The 26,553-nt window shown below is 38.5% G+C and overlaps 1 protein-coding gene across 1 annotated transcript in view; it reads right to left on the bottom strand.

Annotated features, from left to right (window-relative positions):
* The window catches only part of CFAP36 (cilia and flagella associated protein 36), a 37,857-nt gene extending 16,146 nt beyond the window's left edge, over nucleotides 1-21,711 (bottom strand). Inside the window, exons 1-5 of the mRNA XM_020996286.2 lie at nucleotides 21,354-21,711; nucleotides 17,861-17,925; nucleotides 15,970-16,071; nucleotides 7,962-8,076; nucleotides 3,150-3,237 (exon numbers count right to left, since the gene is read on the bottom strand). Of these exons, the coding sequence (XP_020851945.1) occupies nucleotides 3,150-3,237; nucleotides 7,962-8,076; nucleotides 15,970-16,071; nucleotides 17,861-17,925; nucleotides 21,354-21,699 (716 nt within the window). The 5' untranslated portion in view covers nucleotides 21,700-21,711. The remainder of the gene's footprint in view (nucleotides 1-3,149; nucleotides 3,238-7,961; nucleotides 8,077-15,969; nucleotides 16,072-17,860; nucleotides 17,926-21,353) is intronic.
* Nucleotides 21,712-26,553: the final 4,842 nt, after the last annotated feature.

Raw genomic sequence — 26,553 nt, 5'->3', positions numbered from 1 at the left:
CTCCTTCTAACTACCCTAATTATGAGAAACACCTTATGAGTTATGAATATCATCTTTCCATGTAGGAATATAAACAGTATAACTTTAGTAAGTCCCTTATGATCTCTCTTTCCTGTTTACCTTTTCATGCTTCTCTCGAATCCTGTATTTGAAAGTCAAAATTTCTATTTAGCTCTCATCTTCTCTCAAGAATGCATGAAATCTTCCTATCTCATTGAATGTCCATTTTCCCCCCTCATGGATTATACTCAGTTTTGCTGGGTAGATGATTCTTGGTTTTAATCCTACCTCCTTTGCCCTTTGGAATATTATTCCAAGCCTTCCAATCCCTTAATGTAGAAGCTGCTAAATCTTGTGTTATCCTGATTGTGGCACCATTACTTGCATTGTTTCTTTCCGGCTGCTTGCAGTATTTTCTCCTTGACCTAGGAACTCTGGAATTTGGTTGTAATATTCCTGGGAGTTTTCATTTTGGGATCTTTTTCAAGATTGGTGGATTTTTTCAATTTCTAGTTTACCCTCTGGTTCTAGCATATCAGGGCAATTTTCCTTGATAATTTCTTGAAAGAAAATATCTAGGCTCTTTTTTTTGATCATGGCCTTCAGATAATCCAACAATTTTAAAATTATTTCTCCTGGATCTATTTTCCAGGTCAACTGTTTTTCCAATGAGATATTTCACATTGTCTTCTAGTTCTTCATTCTTTTGGTTTTGTTTTATGATTTCTTGATTTCTCATAAAGTCATTAGCTTCCATTTGCTCCATTCTAATTTTTAAGGAATTATTTTCTTCAGTGAGCTTTTGGACCTCCTTTTCCATTCGATCAATTCTCCTTTCTAAGGCATTCTTCTCCTCACTGGCTTTTTGGACCTCTTTTGCCTCTTGGTCTAGTCTATTTTTTTAAGGTGTTATTTTCTTCTGTATTTTTGGGGGTCTCTTTAACCAAGCTGTTGACTTGTTTTTCATGATTTTCTTGAATCACTCTCATTTCTCTTCCCAATTTGTCCTCTACTTCCCTTATTTGATTTTCATAATCCTTTCTGAGCTCTTCCATGGCCTGAGAATAATTCACATTTTTCTTGGAGGCTTTGGATGCAAGAGCTTTGACTTTATTGTCTTCATCTGAGTATATGTTTTGATCTTCCTTGTCACCAAAGTAAGTTTCTATAGTCAGAGTTTTTTTTTTTCTGTTTGCTCATTTTCCCAGACTATTACTTGACTTTTTAAGTATTTGTTAAGGTAAGGCTCTGCTCCCAGGGTGGAGGGCAAACTGTCCCAAGCTTCAGGGGTTCTGTACAACTGTTTTCAGAGATATTTCTAAGGACTTGTAAATTTTCAGTTCTTCCAAGATGGTATGACCTAAGGAGAGGTGTTTACTATTCTCCTGGCCTGTGCTCTGGTCTACAAGTGACCACAAGCACTCTTTTCTGCTCTGGAACTGTGAGGAGGGTTCCTTTTCCACTACTGCTGCAAGCTCTACTATGCTAGTGCACCTCCTTGCTCCAGGACTGCAATCCAGATCCAAGAATGGGCAAAGTCCTGCCACGTTACAAGAACACAGGTCTAGAGACCCCTGTAATCTCCTTCTGACCAACTGTTCAATTCCCTTACTGTCTGTGGGCTGAGAGCTATAGTAGTAGCCACTGCCACTGCCGCTGCCGATGCAGGCACTCCCACAGCCTGCTCCTGGTTTGCTGAGGCCAGGGCTGTGCTGGCGCAGCCTGCACTGGACTGTGCTCCTCTCTCACTCAGGTCTGACAAACTTTCCTGCTGACCACCTAAGTGGGCTGAGAAGTCGGGAAACCACCACTGTTGCCAGTGATTCAGTCCCATGAGGTCTGCTCCTCGCTGGGGCTTGGTCTACACTGGCACAAACTGTGCTGGACTGCGTTCTTCTCTCAGCCTGGTACAACAGACCTTTCCTGTCAACCTTCCAGGTTGTCTTGAGCTGGAAATTTGTTTCATGCCATTTTTTTGTGGGTTCTGCTGCTTTAGAATTTGTTTAGAACCACTTTTTAAAGGTATTTGGAGGGGTTTGGGGGAAAGCTTAAGTGAGTCTCTGCCTTTACTCCACCATGTTGACTCTGTCCCAACTCCCAAAATTCTTTAAAGAATTGGGGAAATCTAGAGTTCGAAGGGACTTTGGTGGCCATTCTCAAAAAAGAATACAAATAATAACATATCTAACAAGTAGTCATTCAGTCCTTGATTAAAGACTTCTATGGAAAAGTAACCTACCAGCTCCTAGAGGCAATCCATTCTACTTCTGGAAAGCTCAAATAATTAAGAAATTTTTCCTAAATCAAGCCTAAATTTACTTCTTTGCAATTTCCTTACGGTGCTCCTGATTTTGCCCTCTGGGACCAAACAGAACAAGTCGAATCCATCAAGTAATAATAATAATAGTTAGCATTTATAAAGCACCTACTACATGCCAGGAACTGCACTAAGCACTTTACAAATAATATCTCATTTTATCCTTAGAACAACTGTAGAGGTAGGTACTATTATTATCCCCATTTTACGGTTAAGGAAACTGAGGCAGACAGAGATTAGGTGATTTGCTTAAGGTCAAATAGCTAATAAGTATCTGAGGTCTTCCTGACTCTAGGTCCAGTATTCTTTCCCAGCTGCCTCCAGAATCCGGGAGTTGGAAGGAAACTCGGAGGTCATCTAGCTCAACCATTATCTTGCTGCAATTTCACCAGTTAGTGGTCATCTAGCCATCACTTTGATATTTATAATGACAGGTGGAAAATACTTGAAGAAAGCTATAATTTCTCCATTCCCCCCCCCCTTTTGTAGGCAATTGGCGTTAAGTGACTTGCCCAAGGTCACACAGCTAGTAAGTGTCACGTGTTTAGTCTGAGGTCACATTTGAACTCAGGTCCTCCTGATTTCAGGGCCGGTGCTCTCTCCACTGCGCCGCCTAGCTGCCCCTTCATTCCCACATTTCTTGAGTCTTCTCTCATGTATTATATATACATACACACACACACACACACACACACACACACACACGTATAAACACACACACACACATACATGTATATGCACATGTGTGTGCACACATATACACACACACACACACACACACACACACACACATTATAATTCTTTAACTAATAAAATTACTAAAGAAAAATACCTAAGAACTTCCCTCAGGATTTTCATTTCCTCTTGTTCAAGTTCACTGACCACATCAGAACCATCTGTTAAACAGTCAGGTAATACACCTATCAAATTAAAATGAGAAGAAGGTAAACAATAAGAATTAAATTTAAAACATTCATTTGTCAATATTCCAGTCCATTACGAAATATAAATTTGTAGTCAAAGTCTAAAATACTTCACAAGCTATCATCTTTATGATGTAGCAAAAAAATTAAAATTTTAAAAAAGATTATGAAGTAGCTTTATTGCAGCAACATTAAATTAGTCATTTTCAAACTATTCATAAATACAACTTTTTAAAATCAATCATTCAACAAGCATTTAATAAGTACTTGCTTTGTACTAGGCACAAATACAAAGGAGATACAAATACAAAGAATTAAACAATCCCTATTTTTAAGAAGCTTATACTCCATTTCACCCATAACAGCACAGGCATTTATGATGAATAGTGTACTTAGCCAATATTACAAACAACAATTTTGTATCTATCCTATTTCTCTAATGTGTTAAGGGAGGATTTTAGATTTCCTCTAATTTAATTTCTATTACTATCAACTTCCATAATATTACAACACCCGACCCAGATAAACTACACTCTCAAGTCCTGAAAGAATTGTCAGTGATAACTGAAAGGTCATGGAAAAAGGAGGGGTACCACAAAACTACAGAACGGCAAATGTCCCAATGTTCAAAAAAACTAACAGAATCTACCAGCTATAGGCCAAAGATTTTAACTTCAAATCCTGGAAATTTTTAGAATGGAGCATTAAAGAAATGGCGGGTGAACATCTAGAAAAGGAAAACAGTGATTAAAAAGATACAGCTTGGTTTCATCGAGAACTGATCTTATCAGGCTAACCTAATTTCCTTTTTTGACAGAATTACTAAGTAGATGAAAGGAATGTTGTGAACTTAGGTTTTAGCCAAATTTTTAATAAAATATCTCTTTATAAAGTATCCTTGTGGAGAAGATAGAGAACTACAGATTAGTTGGATTGCATATGATCTTAGCCACTAAAAACCTAGAAGTAATGTATTCTTATCTGGTTGAAAAGCAGAATTCAAAGAGTAGTTGCAAATATCAACGTGGCAGGTCTCCAGCGGAATTTTTATCAATGACTTGGATAAGGGCACAGATGATACGTGCTCATCAAATCTGCAGAAGTCACAAAGCTGGGAGTGACAACTAACACACTGCATGACAGAGTCAGGATACAAAAAAATCTTGTCAGGCTACAGCACCGGGCCAAATCTAATAAGATGAAATTCAAGTGGGATGAGTAGAAAGTCTTGTATTTGGGCAATTAACTGCACAGCATATTAAAACAGGGGAGGCATGCTTAACATACCAAATGATTAATTTAACCTCTATTTTATTCCGATCAGCATTATTCAGTTTAGTGTGATTTCATAGGGGTAGTGATTATTTATGTTATGTTTGTCTATTAATATACATTTAGTCACTCTAGCCAACTAATATTAGTACATATTTTCATATCTAATATTTAGGTATAATTAGATAAGGCTAGACAGATTCTTTCTTATATTAGGCCCCAGAACTTTAAACTATGGGTTATAAGTTCACTTGCTTCATCATAGCAAGCTAACTAGAGAACCTCTACTCTTTTTCCCTGATGAGTTAAGTGACCAAGCCCAGTGTGGCTGAGATGTCCTAATGATATGGAGAGTCCTCCAGCTTCTTTTTGTCCCTCTGTTCTTTCATCATCTCTATTGCCCAACACGTGGAAATGGCCATGAACACTTGGCCAATGGCTGACCCTTGCCTTGCCTATCAGCCATGCCCATTTTTTTGGCCCAGGCAGATGCTTTCTACCAGTCCTCATCAGCCCTAGACTGAACTGTAAGTTCTCCTGGAGGGTCAAAGTATAGTTCTGTCAACCAATGAGATCCTGTATTTTACTCTGCATCATCCGTATCATTTCTGCATCATCTTGCCAAATTAATATATAACCAAGGCCCTGAAGAAAAAGGTCATCCCAGATAATGAGAAAGATACAAGGTCCAATTTGTTGAAGAGGTCCCTTTATAAACTGCTATTGGCTCAGGGCTCTGCCTCAGTGGCTTTTGTTGAAGACTGGACATTTCTGGGCCCACATCAGATAACACTTTTTCTGTAAAAGATCAAAGGGGTTTTGGTTGGATACAAGTTCAAGATTACCAGTAATGTAAGTGGCCACCAAAAAGTCCACACAATCTTGGGCTTCAACAGGAACATAGTTTCTAGGAAGAATGAAGTGACACTACACACTACACACTATACACTACCCTTGTCAGATCCCATCTGGAGTACTGAGTTCAGTTCTGGTGGCACAATTTACAAAGGATTTGAGAAGGAAAGTATTCACAGAAGTATGCAACCAGAACAGAGAAGAACCTTGAGGACCTGTCAAATAAAGTTCAGTTGAAGGAATTGGGCATGTTTAATCTGAAGAAAAGAAGATTCAGAAGCATTATTATATCTCTGTTCAAGTATTTGAAAGGCTGTCATTTGGAAATGGGATTAGACTTGTTCTGTTTGGCCTTCAAGGGTAGAATCAGGAGCACCAGGTAAAAGCTGAGGCTTAATATCAGGAAAAATGTTCTAACAATCTGAGCTATCCAAAAATAGAAAGGGTTGCCTATAGAGGTAGTGGGTTCCTCCTCCTTGGAAGCTTGTAAGCAAAAGCTAGATATAACTTGTCAAGTTATAGTGGAGATTCCCTTTGTTTACGGGTTAGATTAGATGGCCAATGAGGTCCCTTACAACTCTCCAGTTCTGTGATTCTAAGGATATTCTATCTGGCTAGATCATGAAAATTTGAGAAACAACAGAATCATACCTGGAAAGAAGTTTATCACAAAATTTGCACATTATTATAGCTGCACATTATTTCTCTCCTCCCTGTCAATCTTTGTAAGATGGATGATCCAGTGGAAAAGTAAGACTATCAGTGTGTTGTCAAGAAATAATTTCTGGCTGTCAAAACATTATACTGGACCTATTTATTCCCAACCTCTTAACTTATGAAGAACTAAGTAATCAGTAGAGAAGCTGAATTTTGTTCATCAAAGGGCTCTTTCTTGAAGTCCCATAATGAGTGAGGCTAGCATGGAAGTTTAGAATCCGTAAGAACATAAAAATCTGAATTAAGTAAACAACCTTATTTAAAGTCATAAAATTGAATAATCTGTGTTAGAAACCAGGAGGGTTAAGTTTATACTGAAATTCAATTAAAATTTAAAGCTGTAGTTTTTATTTCATTTTTGAAAAAAGGGTTTCTAGTTTGAATTCCAAACATCTACATAATTTCAAACTAATTCAAATACTTAATAATACTTCAAATACTCAACAAAAGTAGGTTTTATTAATTAAAATTTCAGTCACAAAATAATTAAGCAAATTCCCCAACCTGGGGTGTATATCTTTATGAGCCTTCAGAGAGATGTATATGGGTTTATACAGCAGTGGAAGAAGAAAACAGAAAGTATATGCCTCCCCTACCTAGCAGTAGCACTAACTACATGGTTGTTTCCAGAGCATAGAATACTGGTTTGTAACTAGGGTGAGGCCAATTCAATAACTTCCTAAACTGCTATGAAAGAATCTGGGGAAGTCTTAAATGATGGCTGAGGTTGCCAGCTCCATAAGGAAAATTCTCCATTCAAGCTAGACTGAAGAAAGGTTAATCCACAAGAGAAATACAAGGGAAGGATTATTTTTGTTTTCTGTTTTCTCTATGCAATTCTGCAAGGTGCTCCAGAAACAAAAGGTGAAAAGAGAAATGACTTATATTCATATCTCAAATTCAATATCAGAGGACAATTTGGGCCCCTCCCAATGAGTCCTCGTGCCCGAGTTCCTGTCACTTAAGAGCACAAAGGTAACATGACTTAAAAGAAAGAATACTGGCCTGGGGGTAAATGGGCTGATACCAAACTTGCCTCCTCCACTGGGGGTGTGGGTCTTCTATGAGTCCTCTATGACCTAGGGCCAATCACTTCACCTTTCTGAGTTTCAATTTCCAAATCTATAAAAATGAAGGGGTTGTCTGACCAACTTTTACCAAATTAATTTGTCCACAAAACTTCTACAATCCAAAAATTACACAAAAATGCTGGTCCAGAGCATTTGGAGATATACCTTATTCCTATATTTAAAAAAGGAGTGATTTCAAGGAAACTTGGGAACAGAAGAATAATGCCTATCTTCATATCCCCATCCCAAACTGCTGTAAAAATTATTTTGATAACTAAATTATATAATTTCATATGAAATATTTCATTATTACAAGTATACCCACCACTGAGGCAGACTGTGACCCCTTCATGCCTTGGTATAGTTTTCATGAGTTGCTGGGGCCTTCATCACCAAGTGGCCAACTTTACAGTGATAGGTCTCTCACATTTAGGTAAGCTAGGCCTCAGGAAGAAGGCCCATTCTTATACAACTTTCTAGCACAGATGTGCTGTTAGCAGAATCCCTAAGAATTCAGAGTCACATTCATGGCATGACGAAGCATGAGAGTATGATTTTAATGGAGAAGTCAAATATTTTAAGGGGAAAATATTGCTAGCATTATTGAATACACACCTGTAGTAAAATTAATGTACTTTGGTCCTTGAGAAAAGTCAAGGACTTTCAAATCACGTGCCACTTCAACTTATAAAACTAGCTGTAGACTCTGGTAGTACAAGAAACTTTTTTCCATGATCACAATCGAATTAGCACAGACATGGCTGTAAAACACGTCTAACACTTAAATTCCTAATTTTTAAAATTTACCATTTCTCTCTTGAATTATTCGAATTGCTTGCAACTGCATTTCTATATTTTTCTGGACCATCATTGCTTTAAATATACTGAAATCTTCAGCTGCCAACACTGGTTGCAAGATGGCCTGCAGAAAGAAATGTGGAAGTTAACTTTATATTTTATTTATAATTTAAAAATTTTAAAGTTTCTCTCCAAAAATATTTTAATAAGAATATAGCACTTTAAATAAGGTATGCTACATTATCTAATAAGAAGGACAAGGTCTCAAAGGATTGATCTTATTTAGGAGAAGCAGTGTGAGAACTATAATGGAAAAAGCTGCATTTGAGATCAGGAGACCTGGGTCTGAATAATGACTCTGTAGGTCACCAGCTGTGACCACATACAAATCACTTAACCTCTCTTAGTTTCACTGTCTTCATTTGGAAAAGGAAGATAAAGAACATAAATACTTATGTGAGGAAGGCACAAAACTTATGCAAATATAAGCTGTTATTAGCATAGGAGTTGTTACAGGCTGGGTAGATGTCAAAATACTCTTAAAAGTAACAAACAAAAAACCAAACTATTAGACTTGGAATAAAGTGTCTATAGGCTATAATCTACTACGGTAATTTGTTCATTACTGATTAAAACTAATTGGGATCGATACAAATAACAGCTAAATTTAGAAGGCATTTTGCAATTTACAAACATTATCTCATTTAAACCTCAAAACAATCCTGTGAGGTAGGTGCTATTATTATCCTCATTTTTTAGATAAGGAAACTGACTCAGAGACATACCTTGAAGCTCTGAGGTGACACCTGAACACAGGTCTTCCTGATTTAAAGTGCAGGACTCCATACACTATGCTATGCTTACTTCTAGAACCTAGCAGGTTAGCTAAAAACAGTGAGGGTCATTCAAAATAACTGAACTGTTAACACATTTTGAAAGAAGTCTATTAGCAAATAAAATGTGAAGTTACCTATGTTGGCATAAATGCAATTAACAAAAAAAATGAATATCATTTAACTAAGATATTCAGGAATTGAGAAATTGGATTTGATGTACAGGAAACAAAACAAAATCAGTTCTCACCTCAATATGGATTCCTTTATCTCTGTTACCTAAAATCAGGGGAGTTTCTGAGAAATTAGGTCTGGACCAACAGCTTACAGATCACATACACCATACAGACCACAAGTTCAAAATGGAAATGTAGCCTCCAACATTAAAAGTTACAGGTTACAGTCAAGACGCCAGCCTGAACAAAGGCATACTGCCCAACTCCTCAATACCTACTCCACCAAAGACCTGAAATGTGTATCAGACCAAATAATGAACAAGAAATCTACTAAGATACTGCAGTAAGTGGCTTCACCTCAGGACTGCACAAAAAAGTAGGCCAGCAGCTCACAGGGAAGAGGAAAGGAAGCTGCCCACAAAACCAGCACTATCACAGGCAAACAAACAAGTAATCTCCCAGCACATCTTGGAATAGGATTATCTAATCCTCCAAAGACCATAGCAGGCTGTCTTAAGATTCCATAGATGGCCTTAAAGATCCAGCTTTATTAACCTCGAAGACCAGGGGCAGGGAGAGAGGAGAGAATTAACTGAAGGAGGTGGAGGTCAGCAAAGGAACCCAGGTGATATAGGACAAGATCAAGCAGAGCAGAATCCACCCAAAAGTGCAGCAGCGGGCAATGACTGCCCTGGCAAAAAGCTCCAGTTCAGTTAAATCAATAAGCATTTATTTGCCTACTATGTCCTAGGCACTGTGATAATCACTGGGGATACAAAGAAAGGCAAAAACAGTGCCTGTTCTCATGGAACTTAACAATCTAATGAAGAAGATAACATGCAAACAACTATGTACTAGCAAGATATATACAGGCAGAACTGCAAATAATCTCAGAAAGAAGGCATTAACATTAAGGATAATAAGGAAAGCTTCTTGAAGAGGGTGGGATGTTAGCTGACAGTTAAGGAAGCCAGGGAAGCTAGGAGGCAGAGATGAGGAAAGAAAGAATTTCAGGCATGGAGGACAGCCAGTAAAAGTGCACTAAATCAGAAAATGGAGTGTCTTGTGTGAGGAATACTAAACAGGTCAATGTAATTACATCACAAAGTATGTAGAGAGGAATAAAGTGTAAGAAGACTGGAAATATAAGAAGGGACCAGGGTATATGGGCTTTAATAGGAAATTAATTAGGAAAATCACTTTGGCAGATTGTAAAGGACCGATTGGAGAGACATAAAGCAAGGATATTATATAGAAGTCTACTGAAATGGTCCAGATGTGAAGTGACAAAGGTTCTCCTTCAAAATAAACTAGCAAGTTGGCTAAATAAATAAATAGGTGAATTTGATTTTTAGCAGACATCCAAAGGCAAGAAGAAACATAATTTCACAGGATATCTGGTCATATCACATTGCAAAGTTCATAAAAAGTATTGGCATAAGACCATCCTGAAAATAACTGCAACCTTTGTGCCAACACTTATTGCAGAGGATGAAAAGGCAGAGAAATTCCATAAAAATTTAGAAAGACTCTCCCAATTAAATCAACAAAGATTTTGATACCAGATGATTTCAACACAAAAACAGTTAATAGGCTAAGATGACCAAAAGAAGTTGGAAAATATGGTTTAGCAATCAGGAATGAGAGAGGCTATATTAATAGGCTACCAATAGCCTCATGGCATGAATACTTTTTTTCTCCAAGAAAAGAATCAGAAGATGCTATACATGATTATCAAAAAATAACACCATAAAGTATAGCAGATTATATTTTAATGGACTTAATATTTTATGGGAGTCGTTCCTGAATCAATAAGATCTCTACGCACAGTTAGATCACACATTTGGCAGTGCAAAGATCAGTTAGAAAAAAAATGAGAAAAAGATGATAGATAAGCAAAATAACTACAATCTAACAACCTGAGTTACTGTTTGTCAAAAAATAGGAATGGAAGAAAGGCCATAGATATTGATTATAACAATTTCCTTCAGAAGTTCAGATAATTTATACCAATTGCCATAAAAAAGAAGAAAAAGAACCTAAAAAACCATTTTAGTTGGCCAGCACAAAATTTATTTGTTAAACCAACAGATATGGCAACTGGTTTAGAATACAAACTCCTTTCCAAAATCTTACAGAGAATGACAGTGGAAGATTATAAACAGTTATCACTTAATAAAACAGTGAGAAGCAGAGGAGAAAAGTTAGCATTTAAAGAAAGCTTGACAGGAAAACTAAGCAGAGACACACCATGAAACTGGGAGGACAGCAAAGGGGCAAAAAAATGTGCAATTTTTCAAAACAAACTTTACACCATCCAAGATAGGTGAAGCCTCACATTCTCTAAAGTTACCAATGATTTCTTTCCATTAGCCAGATCTAAAGACTTTTTCTCAGACTTCTCCAGCAGACTGCCCCACTCATCATCCCTACTCTTTCACATTTAATCTCTCCTTATCTCCTGACTGCCTACAAATATGCCCATGTCTTCTCCATCTTCAAAAAACTCTCACCTGATCCATCCATACTGCTAGCTATCATCTTACATCCCTCCTACACTAGGTGTCTCTACTTCCTTACTTCTTTCACTCTCTTCTAAACCCCCTACAATCTGGCTTCCAATTTCATCATTCAACTGAAACTGCCCTCTACAAAATTACCAATGATTTCTTAATTGCAAGAGCTAAAGGCCTTTTCTTACTTATGATTCTTCTTGACCTCTCCAACATATAACACTCAATCACCTTCTTTTCTGGGCTACTCTCTCCTCTTTATGTTTTCATTACACTGCTCTCTCCTAGTTCTCCTTCAATGTCTGACTTCTCTTTCTCAGTCTCCTTTACTGTTACTCCCATTCACAACAAAACTCTGCCTTTGGCCCTCTTCTTTTTTTTCTCTATACCAGGGATTCCTACACGTTGGGTCCATAAAGTTGTTTTTTCAAATATTTTGATAATGATATTTCAATATAATTGGTTTCCTTGGTAATACTATTTTATTTTATGCACTGAAAAACACTATTCTAAGAAAGGGTCTGTCTTTTTTTTTTTTTGCTAGGCTACTGGGGTTAAGTAACTTGCCCAGGGTCACACAGCTAGTGAATATCATGTGTTCGAGGTCTGATTTGAACTCAGGTCCTCCTGACTCCAGGGCCAGTGCTGTATCCACTGTGCCACCTAGCTGCCCCCTAGAAGGGGTCTATGTCGAAGAAGAAGTTAAGAACCCCTCCTCTATACTATTTAATTTGATGATCAACTCTATGCAAATGAGTATTATATCTACATTTCCAACTCTACTCTCTCTCCTGAGCTCCAGTCCTTTATTACAATGTCTCTTGGACATTTCTAACTGTCCCTTAGGCATCTCAAAATTTCTCTACCCATAATCTCCTATCCTTCCATCTCTCCCTGTGATTCACCCCTCCTAAACCTATTTTTTTTCCTCACAACTTCCCTGTCATTCCACTTTTCCATACTTTCCAAAGCCACCATCCCTCTTCTAGCCACACTTTTCTCCTTTCCTAATCTCAACCCAAGAGTTGATAACCAATTCAACTCTGTCAAATCTCTCGTCCTTGTCCCATCCCAAATCCTAGATTATACCCATCATCAGCCTTCCCTGTTCTTCTCCACATCCTATGGAACAGCAAGTAACACAACTGTGCTAAGTGGGTCAACAAGTAAGTCAAGTCAATAAGCATTTATAATGTACCTACTATGTGCCAGCCACTGGGCAAAGCTCTTGGGATATAAAGGCAAAAAACACCTCCTGCTCTCAAGGAACTTACCGTCCAGTGGAGAAGACAACATACAAACAATGCATATCAAGATAAACTGAAGATACCATATTAGGGAGAAGCACTAGCAATAAGGGGAATCAGAAAAGGCTTCTTACAAAGTGGGAGTTCAGTCCCTGGCTCTCTATCACATTTCCCACAGCTGTTCTAAGCCTTCTCTTCTCTCCTTAATTTTCCCACTCTATTTCCTTGCTCACAACAAAGGATCTCACCTCCTACTTCAATGAGAAAATAGGGGCTATTGTTGTTCTCCCCAACTCTACTTCTCCAAAGCCCTTAATTTCCTCTCCTGTTTCCTCCTCCTTCACCCTAGACTGCCAAAGAAATAACTCTTTTCCTCACCAAGGTCCACCCCCTCCATTGAGCCTCTTACTTTCACTCATCCCCATCCTACCAACTGTCTAACTCATCTACCAAATGGCTCCATCCCACCCACATGCCCAAAACTCCCCATCCTTAAAAAATTTTCACCTGACCTCTGCCATCCTGTCAAGTTATTGTCTCCACCACCACCCCCTTCCACAATGAGGTTCACAGAATAAACTGTCTTCTACACTGATTTCCTCCATTTCTTCTCCTATTCACTTCTGTACCCCTTGCAATCTGGCTTCAAACTTTATTAATCAAATGTAACTGCATTCTAAACGGTTACCAATGATCTGTTAATTGCTAAGTCTGGCAGCCTATTCTCAGGCCTTATCCTTCTTGATCTCTCTGCAGTATCTGATGCTGTTCACCACCTCCTGTTCCCATGTAAGCTTTCCTTGGGTTTTCGTAACATTCTTCTTTCCTCATGCTCCTACTACTTGTCTGACCACAACCTCTCAGTCACCATTGTAATATAATCATCATAACCCTGTCCCCCAAGACTCTGTCCTGGGACCTCTTCTCTCCTACATTCTCTAATTGTGATTACAGTAGATTCTATGGTTTCTATTATCTCTGGCAAATAACTCTTCAATCTATACAGGCCATTCTCATCTTTTTTTCTGAGCTTCAGAAAATGCCTGCTGGACCTTTCTACTTGGACGTCCTGTAAGGATTTCAAAATCATCGTGTACAAAACAGAATCTCTGCCCCACTTCCACCCATCCACCTTCTTCCACCTTGTTGAGGGTGGCACCATTCTCCCAGTAACTGAAGTTCCCTATCTTTAAGTCATCTCCCATTTTTTCCCTCGCCTTACCACAGCCGACTGTATCAAATCAGCTGCCAAATCTCATTCATCCTATTTCCACATTTCTCAGATCTGTCCCCTTCACTTTACTCATATAAGCACCTTACCACAGCCAGGCTCTCTTCACCTCTCACTTAGGCAAATGCAACAACCTTTTGTTTTTCCTGCCTCAAATCTCTCCCCTTTCCAATTTATTCTCCATACAGCCATCAAAATAATATTAATAAGCAGATCTAACAATGTCAGTGTCCTGCTAAAGTGCTAGCAATTCCTTCTTGTCTCCAGGATAAAATATAAAGTCCTTTGCTTAACATTTAAAGTCCTTCACAGTATGGCTCAACCCACTTTTCCAGATCTATACATCACTCACTCTCCATTACAACCAAATCGGCCTTCTATTTCCCATACTCAGCCTAACATCTCTCATTTGGGAGCTAAACAGTTAGATCCAATGGAAAGAGTGTTAGACCTGAAGTCAGGAGAACTAAGTTCAAGTTCACCCTTGGACATTTACTAGCTGTGTGACTCTGGGAAAATCACTTAACCTGTGCCTCAACTGTAAAAAAAAAAAAAGGAAGATAATAATAGCACCTACCTCTCAAAATTGCTGTGAGGATCAAATGAGATAATATTTGTAATGCATCTAGCACCACGCCAGTTACAGAGTAGGTGATTACTCATTTTGTTCACTTCTTATTTCTGTGCTTTTTTCTTACTTTCCCCTATAATTGGAAAGTTCTATTTGTTTTTCCTGCCTCAATTAACTAACCTCTCCAATCCCTCCGCCACAGAGCTGCCAAAATAGTCCTCCTAAAGCACAGGTCTGACCATATTATTCTCCTGCTCAATAATTTTACTAATTGTCGCTAAGGTAAAATTCATACTACTTAACTTGAATTTGAAGTTTTTCATAATGTAGCTCCAGCCTACCTTTCCAGGTTTATTACACTTTACTACCCCAACACACTGCCACTCACCTCCTAAACCCCCTTCCACACTGTACCTTTCAGACAAATAGTACTATTTTTGTTCCCCAAACTCTGTGCATTGTACCTCCCAGTAATATGCCTTTGCACTAGCTGTCCCTCATGCCTCTGATGCACTCACTCCTAACCTCCACCTGTTAGAATCCCTCATCTCCTTAAAGACTCGGGCTCAAATGCTGCATGAAGCCTTTCTTGATCCCCCCCCTCTACCCCTAGCTACTACTGTCCCCTCTACCAAATTCATCTTATCCCTTTTACACACACTTACATGTGCACATTTTTCCCACGAGAGAATGAAAGCTCCCTGAGGGCAATTTCTATTTCCCTTTTGTGCTTGTATTTCTAACACTGCCTGGCACCTGGCAGGGACTTCAATAAATGCTTGTGGACTGACTGTTAGTACTTGCTCTCTACTCAAATTATCGAGTATATGCTAATCCTTTCACATGTTTCATTCCTCACATACTGTGACTTCTTTGAGGGAAAACTGTTTTTCATTGTATATAGTTGATGCTTAATAAATAATTTTTGGATTTAATCAGACAAACTGTTATCTAGTCAATCCTCCCCATTTTTTATCTGTAAAGTAGATTATCAGAGCTCTATTAAGTTTCACCTTATCTGATCTGATACAATGTGTAGGCTTCCAAGGTCTTTTAAGATCCAATGTTATCTAGTGTTGTAGCTGTCCCACTTCATCCTCCCAACTTTGTGTTAGTTGTAAATTTGACAGTATGCTATCTGTGTCTTTAAGCTACTCATTAATTTAAAAAATGTGAAACACAGACCAAACACAAGTCTGGATAACTGAAGCTGGGTGGTGTAGTGCCAATTCATTTGAGTCTATGGACAATGAGAGAATGCCAACATTTTTCTCACTTGACACCACATTACAATTACATCTTATTCAAATGTGCTTCTTCTTCTACACGTCCAAGAGAAGTATTTTTGTATGGCTGTACCTTCTATGCAGTACAGTCAAAAGGTTTCAAGGAAAACAAACCCTAACCAATTCTGTTCACATAGTATTACAAAACAAAAGCCACAACCTGTGATGTCCGGGATTTTGCAAGAGGAGAAGTACATGCTTCTTGAAACTGATCTTCATTAATTCCAATTTCTTTTAGATAACTTTCTAACAGTTTTTCAACCTAGTGAAAGAAAACATACAGATCTATAAATTACTTTTATCATATTGATGGGAAGAAAATACATCTTTTACAAGAATTGCTGCAATCTTTAATAAACCAACAGATAAAAATAAAGGGTATTAGAAATTTTACTATTCTATACACACCCATACATTTTTTTTTTAACTGTAAGACCTGTGATTTCAGGCCTGGAAAGGGAACTCCAGCTGAGGAATGGCTTCTACCAATGTCCATCAACACTTTCTCTTCCATTTAGAGTCTTAGAGTTGCCAGGGGAATTGAGAATTGACTTTCCCAGGGTCACAGCCAATATATGTAGGAGAAATGACCTCACAAGGGCTACCAGACTCCAAGTCCAGCTCTTTATCCATGTACAGACGCTATCTTCTAATCATTATAAATTAATTCATACAGAAGTGCCCATGGAATAACCGCCCTTGTTCTCAATAGGCAAACACCAAAAGGTAAAACATCACTTGTTAAGGGCCATAGGTAGAATTAAGATGAATTTATTTTCTACAATTCAGATCCTCTACTAAAATCAACCAAGAAATCCCTATTATCAGAAAACTCAAGTTTAATATGTAGCCATGATATAATTTTCCTGCAACTCAGACGCTTAATCATTATTTAATGATGAAGGAAAAAAAATTAACATCTCTATTTCTTAGAAGCAGAAAAAAGAGAAAGGAAACTGAAAGATTTTTCTCAATATGCCTTAAGAAACTATCATAAAATTATTTTTGAGATTCCATACAGTTAGAAATATACAGATAACAACTCATGTACATAGCATGTTAAGGCTTGACTGATGAAACAGCCTTCTGGTTGGTTTCCTTCCCCCACTGTAGGTCATCCTCTACTCAGCTGGAGGACTTCTTTGGACTTCTTTGAACTTCTTTGGCTTCTCCACCACAGCCCTACACCAAGTGCCTCCTATCCCCATCCCTGTTCACATTTCTCCTCCCTCTCGCTCCTCTCTCAGGTTTCTGTTGTGTTTTTTCTTCCCTTATCAAACTGCTTAGGGACAATCAGGTAGTGCAGTAGATAGAACACTGGGGCTGGAATCAGGAACTCTCATCTTTGTGAGTTCAAATCTGCCCTCAAACACTTACTAGCTATGTAATCCCTGGACAAGTATTTAACCCTGTTTGCCTGAGTTTCCTCATCTGCAAAATGAGATGGAGAAGGAAATGGCAAACCACTCCAGTATCTCTGCCAAGAAAACCCTAAACAGGGTCACAAAGAGTCAGACATGACTGAAAATAACTGAACAACATTAGACTATAAGTTCCTGGAGAACGGGGACTGGTTTTTTTTGGTTTTTTGTTGTTGTTTTTTTTTAATCTGTATCCCCAGCAATTAGTACAGAGCCTGGCAAACAGAACCTAATAAATGTTTACTGAGACTTGCAAGCATTTCATCACAAAAATCACATGACACAGGCAGTTCAAGAAGTTCGATTCATTTCACAGGTGAGGAAAGTGAAGCAAAAACAGGCTAAGTGACTTGCCCAAGACCATACAACTAGTAAACATCAAAGTCAGGACTCAAACCAAGGTTTTGTGACCACAATATGTGTCCTTTTAACTATACCACACTTAGTGAGTGAAATACTGAAAGAAGCTCTGAACTTGAAATGATTAGTGATACTGTTAAAATAGGTTTAATTTCTGCATGATAAGTAAAAGAAATTGAGGATGGAAAAATCCATTACATATGATTTTAAAAAATACTTAAGTTTTAATTTGCCTCTTATCAATTTTTTTAGTCAATGAAAGAAACTTGCCAGTTCTTTGTACTCCTGATGAATTTCTGTATATGTCAACTTGCTTTCTTCTTCATCATCAAAAACTAAAATTTGAGAGAAAGAAATTAAGAAAGATACCATTATACATGAAGGAATATGTGAAAGAACAAGTTGAGATTATCATGAAAAGATCTCTATTTAAATCAACCTGATTCTCACTTAGCTGGGTATCACGCATTCAAAAATATATTACAACATTTATAAGTGCTAAGGGAGTTTAGGACCCTTTACCAGACTACCTCAAAGAGTATATAATGTGGATAAAAATAAAACAAGTTATATCAAGTTACAATGGAGTCCAGATTACATTATCATACCAGAATTTAGTTGTGGCAAATAATGCTTGAAATAAGTAGGGTATTTTTCATATATATTTTTCATATATAGTTAAAATACACATGCCAAAATAAAACCTAGTTAGAAGAGACAAGACAGATTGAAATGCCAATTTGTCAAGATAAGATGCCTCAGGGCACTATACTATTAGTTGTAGTACTAACTGCCATAAGATTTCACAAGATTGTGGCAAAGAAAATGCAATGTAAAAACATCTCTGTTTAAAGTGAATCTTATTCTGAATTGACTGGGTACTGTTTATGTTTGAAAATATTATTCATTATGGCATTCAAAAATACCAAAGGATGTGCAGGGTACCTGGCCCCAAACTAATCCATTGTCTTAATTTACCCTGGAATATATCTTCTATTGTCTTCCCCATTAGAATGTAAGGTCTTTGAGGGCAGAAACTGTGTTTTTTTTGATGGTTCATTTGTTTTCTGCTTTCTGTGTATCCCCTTTCCCAGTGCTTGGCACAGTGTCTGACTATAAGAAACATCTTTCCCCTATTTAACACACAAAAATCTATTTCCTTTCCTCCATGGAACCTCTGTGACCCTATATACCTGTTGGTTTTTCCACATTTAAATGTTTCCCTTGATTTTGGCATCATCATCCAGGTCATACCACAGATAACCATGGGTTATCCCTCAAGACTGTCTTCTGCCTCTACACTATTCACTTAGTGATCTCAATCAGCTCCTAAAGATTTAACTATCATCTCTATGCAGATGATTTTAAGATTTATTTGTCCTAATCCTAACATCTCTCCTGACCTCCAGTCTCATATTTCCAAATGCTTTTAGGACACCTTCAAGTGGATGTCTTAGAGACATCTTAAACTCAATATGTCCAAAATTGAACTCAGTATCTTTCCCCTGCCTGCCTCTCAAACCCTCCCTTCTTGCTAACTTGCCTATACTCTCCTAATCATGCAGGCTTGCAACTTAAGTTATCATCCTCAACTCCTTACTCTCTCAAACCAATCCCATCCTCATATGGAATCAATGGTCAAATCTTGTCATTCCTACCTCCTATATGTTTCCTTCTCTCTCCTGAACCTGCAACCACCCTGCTACACAGACCTTTATCACCTCACACCTAGATTACTGAAATAAAACTACTGGTGGGTCTCCTTGCCTCAAGTCTCTCCCCACTCCAGTCATCTTCCATTCAGCTGTCAAACTGATCTAACTAAAATGCAGGTCTGATCATGTCACCTCTCTATGCAATCAACTCCAGAACTGCCTTCAGAATCAAATCTTCGATTTGGTTTTTAAAGCTGTCCATAACCTGGCCCCATCCTACCTTTCCAATCTTCTTACATCTCACAATCTACCACATATTCTGTAATCCAGTAACAGTTTCCCCTCACTGCTCCTCACGTGATACTCCCTCCACAAGACACTCCATCTCCCACAGAGCATTTTAACTGTCTGCCCCCCATGTTTAGAACTCTCTCCCTCTTCATCTCCAATTCCTAGCCTCCCTGGCTTCCATCAAATCTCAGCTGAAGTTCCACCTTCTGCAAGAAGCCTTTCCCAATCCTCCTTAATTTTAGTGTCTTCCCTCTGAGATTATCTCCAATTTATCCCGTATATATCCTGCTTGTACACAGCTCTTTGAATGTTGTTTCCCCCCTGCTCATACCTTTAGACTAAGCCCCTTGAGAGCAGGACTGTTTTGCCTTTCTTTGTATCCCCAAAGTTAGCACTATGCCTGTCATATAGCGGACAATTAATAACTGTTATTTGACTGACTTACTACTGACATAAGTGATTAAGGAATGCTTGTTGAAACATAGCTACAAAGAAGAGATATGAAAAAATATTCCCACCCCACCCCCTTTGCAGAGATGGAAGATCCACAAGCATATGCATATTGGGTATATTTTCTGACTTTTTGGATGTACTGATCAGTTATGCTAATTTTTTCCTGTTTTCTGGTCTTTAGAAAATACCATTTGCTACATGGAATCGTTCTCTGAAAAGGGGAATGACAATGGAGGAACTATGGTGATGTAAAAAAGGGAACTTATTATTAAACTTATTTTAAGAAAAGAAATACTTGTTGACCGATTGGCTCAATTCCTTTTAGACCAAGAGTGTCCCTAGGTCCTCCTTTCTTAAGCAAATGGTATTTCAAGGCATAGTCCAAATCCTCCCTTCCTAGAAAACAGCTTTAAGCTCAGTGAATCCCTATGGGGACAGGGAGGGATGGGGAGGCAACTCCATCCATCACTTACTTAGTTGGGTTAAAGTTTTCAACCAGTTAAAAAGGTTTCTGTATCCCTTATTATGGCTTTCACTTTTTCTTCGGGCAGAAACCTGGAGAGTTAGGATTCTGTTATGTCATAGTAGGGGAAGGGAAGCTTTTTAGATTTTTGTTGTGTATTTTTTTCTTTGAAATTAAGAAAACACTGGATGGAGATGGAAATAGAGGAGAAGGGGTGGGGTAGGAAATAGAGGAGGGTGGAGGGATGGCAGTAGAAAGCAGGAGTGTCGGGTAGCTAGGGTGGAGGGATGGAGGTCACGATAAAGTTAGGAGTGTGGGAGAAGTGGGAGGAGGGGAGGATGGAGGTGGAGATGGATTTGGGAAATATAGAGTTCGAGTGGAATAGGGGTTGAGGTGGAGGAGGTGAAGAGGATTTGGTTGGGTGGAGGGGGTGAAGAGGGTAAGATGGAGGTGGAGTTGGAGTGGGGGTGCGGACAGGGATAAGGGAAGAGGTGGAAGGGTGGAGATGGAAATGGAGTTGGGGAGTGTGGGAAGCTGAGGGTGGGAGAGAGTATGGGGGCGGGGGTGGAGGGGGAAGAGAGGTTGAGATGGAGTTGAGGAGGGGGAGTAGGTGTTAAAGGTGGGGGGAAGCGGGTGAGGAGAAGAGGATGAAGGTGGAAGGTAGAGGTGGAGAAAAGGACGTTTAGAGGGAGTTCGGAGAAAGGGCAGGTGAACAGAGAGTCATAACGGCTTCAAAACTGCCCCTAAATATAGCTGACGGGTCGTGCCGAGGGCAGAGAGAAGTGAGGACCCCTCCCCAACCTCCTCACCCCGGGCAGCGGAGGATAAAGGAGGGGAGCTGCTCTTGGACCCGTGTACCGCGGGGAGTGGCGAGGGAGACCACGGAAGAGCCGGGTTTTACCTTCACACTTCTGTTCCAGAAAGTCCAAAATGGGGATGGACCAGTCAGGGCCGCGGAGGAAGCCCGCGATGCTCTCCACGACCCACTCCACCTCCTCATCTTCTTCGGCCGCCATGGTCCCCCACTCTGCGAACCCCAGGGGAGGGGCAGCTCTGGGCCCAGACGCCCCCACGGAGCCCCGGGCCGGCTTGGGGGGAGGGGGACCTTTCCAGGACTGGCCTAAGAGCCGCCCCAGACACCCGGACGGAGGCCCCAGACCGGTTAACTTGAAATGGTCACTATGACAACGTACGCAGCTGCCCCCGCCGAGAGGGTTCGGTAGGAAAGGCGTTCCTGCGCAAGGCATCGAGGGAAGCTGCGAGGACGCTCGGGATTGGCTAGAGAAGGCCTAGGGAGAGGCCAAAGGAAAGCGGGGAGGTCTCTTTGCGCAGGCGCGGGATCAGGGAGGGTGGGGAAGGAGCTTACTTCCGATTTCCCGCCGATGGAGTTGTGTTTGAAGTCTGCGCCACCGTATACAAGAGTGATGACTTCGTGGATTCCGTGAGCCTCGCTTTCCAAGCAAAGGCTACAGTGAAAGAAGTTGGTCTAAAGTACTAAGTAACAGCCAGGAGAGAAAATAAACCTTGCAAATTGCCCAGCTTAATCTATGGACTCTCTTTATCTTGCCATACGCAACCCAACCCCAAACTTTACCTTACTTTTATTGCTTCCCATCAATAGCCAACGTTTTAACGTTAAAACGTATATAACGTTTTAATATAGGGTTTTAACACTCACAAAGCACTTTACAAACCATCTCATTGTCTCAGGTCTTGGAACTCCTCCTAGCTCCTGATTTTCCCTTTCCATTTCCACCAGCTTTTCCTTTTACCCTTCTGGCTGTGTTCCGAAGTGAATTAACTGTGAGTTTTTGCCAATCTGGTCTTGTATTCCAGGAGCACTTTCTACTCGGCTTTGGTTGAGTTTTACTAACCTTTTCCTCTTTGCTTATTTACTAAAGTGCCTTGCATATGTTAATTCACTAACACCATCTTGTGTTCCTAAAGGATTACAAGGTGTTTGCCTCAGAGCAACTCCAGTACAAAGTGTATCAGTATCTGGGAAGTTAAGTGACAGTGGGTAAAGTGTTCTAGTTAACACCTTCTTTTGAATCCTGCCTCAAACACTTTTAAAGAGTTCTTTGAGCCTGGGCTTGTCAAGTCATTTAATCTCAGCCATCTCACCGAGTTGTTGTGAGGATCTGATGAGATAATGGAAATAAAGCACTTTGCAAACCTTAAAGAACTGTATAAATGCTAGCATTATTGTGACCTGCCTAACGTCTCACAACCTTCTTAAAAAATATGGGACCTAAATATAGGAATGCTGATTTGAGCGTTGTGCTCTTTCCACTGCACTTGAATACCTCTAAAATGATTTTCTACTCATGAGGAATTTTCCCCCATTTTGCAATCAAGGGTATATAGCTGAATTAGAAACAAAAACCCAGAAAATTCTATGAAGGGTCTTCCATTGCAGCTAAGACCCCTACCCCAACTTCAAATTCCTGTATCTTTTGTTTTTAAAAAGAATACTATGAGACTGTGTTGGAGGGATTGTGGAAATACGGATGAACTGTACACTATCCGTGGAAGTGTGAATTGTTCATTCTGGAAAGCAGTTTAGAATTCTGCTAAAAAAAAAAAGTGACAATGTTTCCATACTCCTTAATCTAGATATCCCACTCCTAGTCAATATACTAGGGGGAGGTCAAAGATGTCCTCTATACATTAAAATGTACGTTTGGCAGCACTTTTTGTAATAGCAAAGAACTGGAAACAAAGTAAATTCCTATCCATGAACTTGAAGGAAAAAATGTGTATGATTCATTCAGAGAAACACGGGAAGATTTATATGAACTGATGGAAGAGAAGGAAGTAGAACCAGAAATATATATTCATTGACTACAGCATTGTAAATGGACAAAACAAGTAAAAAAAAAAAACAAAAGGAAAATGAATACTCAAACCTTGGCCAATCTTGGCTTCAAAGAAGAGATATGAGAATATGCCTTCCTCTCTTCTTTCCAGAGGTAGGAGACTATGGATGTAGAATTGTGCATATCTGACTTGGTTGATGTGTCAGTTTGTTTTGCTGATACATCAGCTGATAGTTTCTTTTTTATTCTTTAATATAATTGAGAGATGTAAATGATGTAAAAACAAAAAGTACCTGTACACATTTAAGAAGGAAAAAAAGAATACTGTTGGAGACAGGAATTCTAACCAAAAAAAAAAATCCTAGCTGCTTATTCATGACTGTCTTAATAATAGTTTGGTAAGGTTTTTTGTTTCTGGAGCAGAACTGTGATTTCATTGGCACAGGGAACTCCATTCATGGAAATGCTTTCCACTGAGACAAATATGCAACTCTTCTATAAGAAATGGTCTTACTCTATTCACTCTATGTCCAGAACCAGGTCCCATCCCCACGTCCATTTTTAACTATAGTAAACCTTTCTTCTAGTCTTGATCTGACAGGTAACATCCCGTTCTTAGAGGTAATCTTAAAAATACCAATGGCAACAAAAGTATTATTTTAAAATGGAAAGCTGAATCCTACAGAAAGTTTGTTTTTGACCTGGTTAATTACTACCTTTGGTGTTCTGAATTCAGCTTTCAAATAAATAATAATAAGACAACTATTTTAATCCTATAAACTACTTTTTATCTAGGCTGTAGAGTAAAAAAAATCCTATATTATATGTTCTTTGCCAATAGTTTCACTTGATTACTTGTTTTATATAACAGCATGGGGGTGGAGAAACTTGCTGTGGGTTGGCAAATAAATGATTACCTGCCTGCCACATTTGAAAATTCTTCAGTGATATCTTAGGTTTGGGAACCCTGCTTAGGATCCTGTTTCTGGCATACGTGTTCTCAGTAGCATCAGAGAACTGTTAAACATTTTTTTTTTCATTCTAAATATTGTTCCTAATATAGAAATGTTTCTATGATATATACAAAAACCTCAGTTGCTCAAATTAAATTGCAGAAGGGAAGACAAGGATAGTCTAGTGTATAGAATTCTAAATTTGGAATCCCAGATTTGCATCCTGTATCAGACACTTACTAGATATGTGATCATGGACAAATTATTTAACTTCCCGAGCCTCAGTTTCCTCATCGGTAAAATGAGAATACCTTAGTGCATAGGGTTCACAGAATAACAGAATTTTAGAGCGAGAAGGAATGCCAAGTTCCAGTTGGTTGAATTTCAAAGCATAATAATGAAATAATAATATTTCACATTGGTTTAAGATTTGCAAGCAATCGCCTCACAACCAACATGTAAGTTAAGTAGTGAAGATATTATTATCCCCATTTTGCAGATAAGGAATCACAGGCTCAGAGACATTAAGTAATTTACCCCAAATTATACAACGATTAATGTCAACCCTGATTCCAAACCGGGTCTCTCAATTGAATTGAACAATTCAACAAGCATATTTATATTAAGCACTCTCTAAGGGCAAAGCACTCTGCTAGGCACTGGGAACACAACCACAAAAAATGGAATAGTCCCTGTATTCAATGAGCTCTCTTCACTTGAAATTCATTATTCCTTTCACTATACCAATCATATCATTTTCCGGCTGTTGTGGACTCTTCCCCCTCCCCCACCACCACCTCCTGCCCCCTCATACACACCCCCCACCTTTTTCTTTTCTTCCAATCCTGTGCATTCTCTGCTATTTATTCTTTGTTATAGCTCTTGCTCATCTCTATTCAAGACTCTTTCATTCCCTAATGGCCTTTTTATACCATTTCTTTGGTCTGTCTTCTGGACCTTTTAGTCTTTGGGTTTCTATCTTGCTTGTCTAGACACATCCATTCTATAGACTTGTCTATGTCATTTCATCTGTTTCTTTTACCTTAATTTTAGTGACATTTGTTTAATTTAAACGTATTTTTAAAAGACAGGGAGTTTTAGAGTTGGAATGGTAATTTCAAAATCATCTAGTTGAGAGGCTCTTAACCAAGCTTACATTTGTAAATGTGTTTTATTTTGTGCATTTTAAACATTATTCACTAGACTGCAAAGGGGATATGTGATACAAAAAAAGTTTAATAATCCCCAATTTAGTCCACTGTTTCTCAAATTTGGCCACCCTCTTTGGGGCTTGAAATATATTGATAGAGCAATAGCTGCTGATTTGGGGTTGTGGAATGTCCCTGGGATAAAGAAGGAGATCCTGGAAAATTTGAAAGCAAAATAAAAATAAAAAGCCTATGTTCATAGTGAAAAAGTTGCTGTGCATAACAAATATCTTTGATATACACATAATTATATTTTTTGTTGTTTAATATTTATTTATTTTGAACTTAAATACAAAAAGACAAAAAAAATTTCCATCCATGTACACAGTACAATATAAAGAGGATTCAGTAGAAAACCATGAATTTCCATCTCTCAGTTTACTTTTTTAAAAAACTCTGTAATAAATACTGGCTATCGTTTTCAAAGCTACACTAGTTTTCTGTGTTTCTAAGTTTTCTTTTGTTCCCTGTTGTGTACTTTTTATTCTTTTTCCTCCGTCCCTTCCCACCCTAGAGAAGGCTACCATTAGACACTAAGATGTATATGTGTGTGTGTATAACCACACTATACTGCCTATTCATATTTCTTGTTTATTCATAAATTGTTCTCATTATATAAGATATTTTAGGTGGAAGAATGTTGCTAGCATCGACATTTCCTTATGTATTGTTTGGGAACTGCTTTGTAGTCCAAACTCCTCATTTTATAAATGAGACAGCTGAGACCCAGAAAAAAAATTTTAATTAAAGTTTTATTTTTTAATTAGCATGACTCTATTTTATCTCCTTCCAACCCTCTAATCCACTGGAAAAAAAGTAAAGAAAATAAAATTCCATACAACAAATGTACATTGTCAAACAAAACAAATTCCTTCATTGGCTATCTCAAAAAGTATATTTCATCCTACATCCTAAATGCATCACCCTTATGTCACGAAGTAGATGGTATGCCTTATCATCACTCCTGTGAAATCAGAGATGGTAATGGTTTAGATAGCTTTCAAAATTGGTTCTTTACAGTGTTGTTGTTATTGTAATAATTATTCTCCTGGTCCTGCTTATTTCATTCTTCTCAGTTTATAAGTCTTTAATCTCTCATATATAAGTTGTTCGTTTTTATA

Source organism: Phascolarctos cinereus, unplaced genomic scaffold (assembly GCF_003287225.1).
Source record: "Phascolarctos cinereus isolate Bilbo 61053 unplaced genomic scaffold, phaCin_HiC Scaffold_2;HRSCAF=192, whole genome shotgun sequence".
Lineage (NCBI taxonomy): Eukaryota > Metazoa > Chordata > Mammalia > Diprotodontia > Phascolarctidae > Phascolarctos > Phascolarctos cinereus.
Note: the sequence above shows the minus strand (reverse complement) of the source record. Positions and strands in the feature narration are given on the sequence as shown.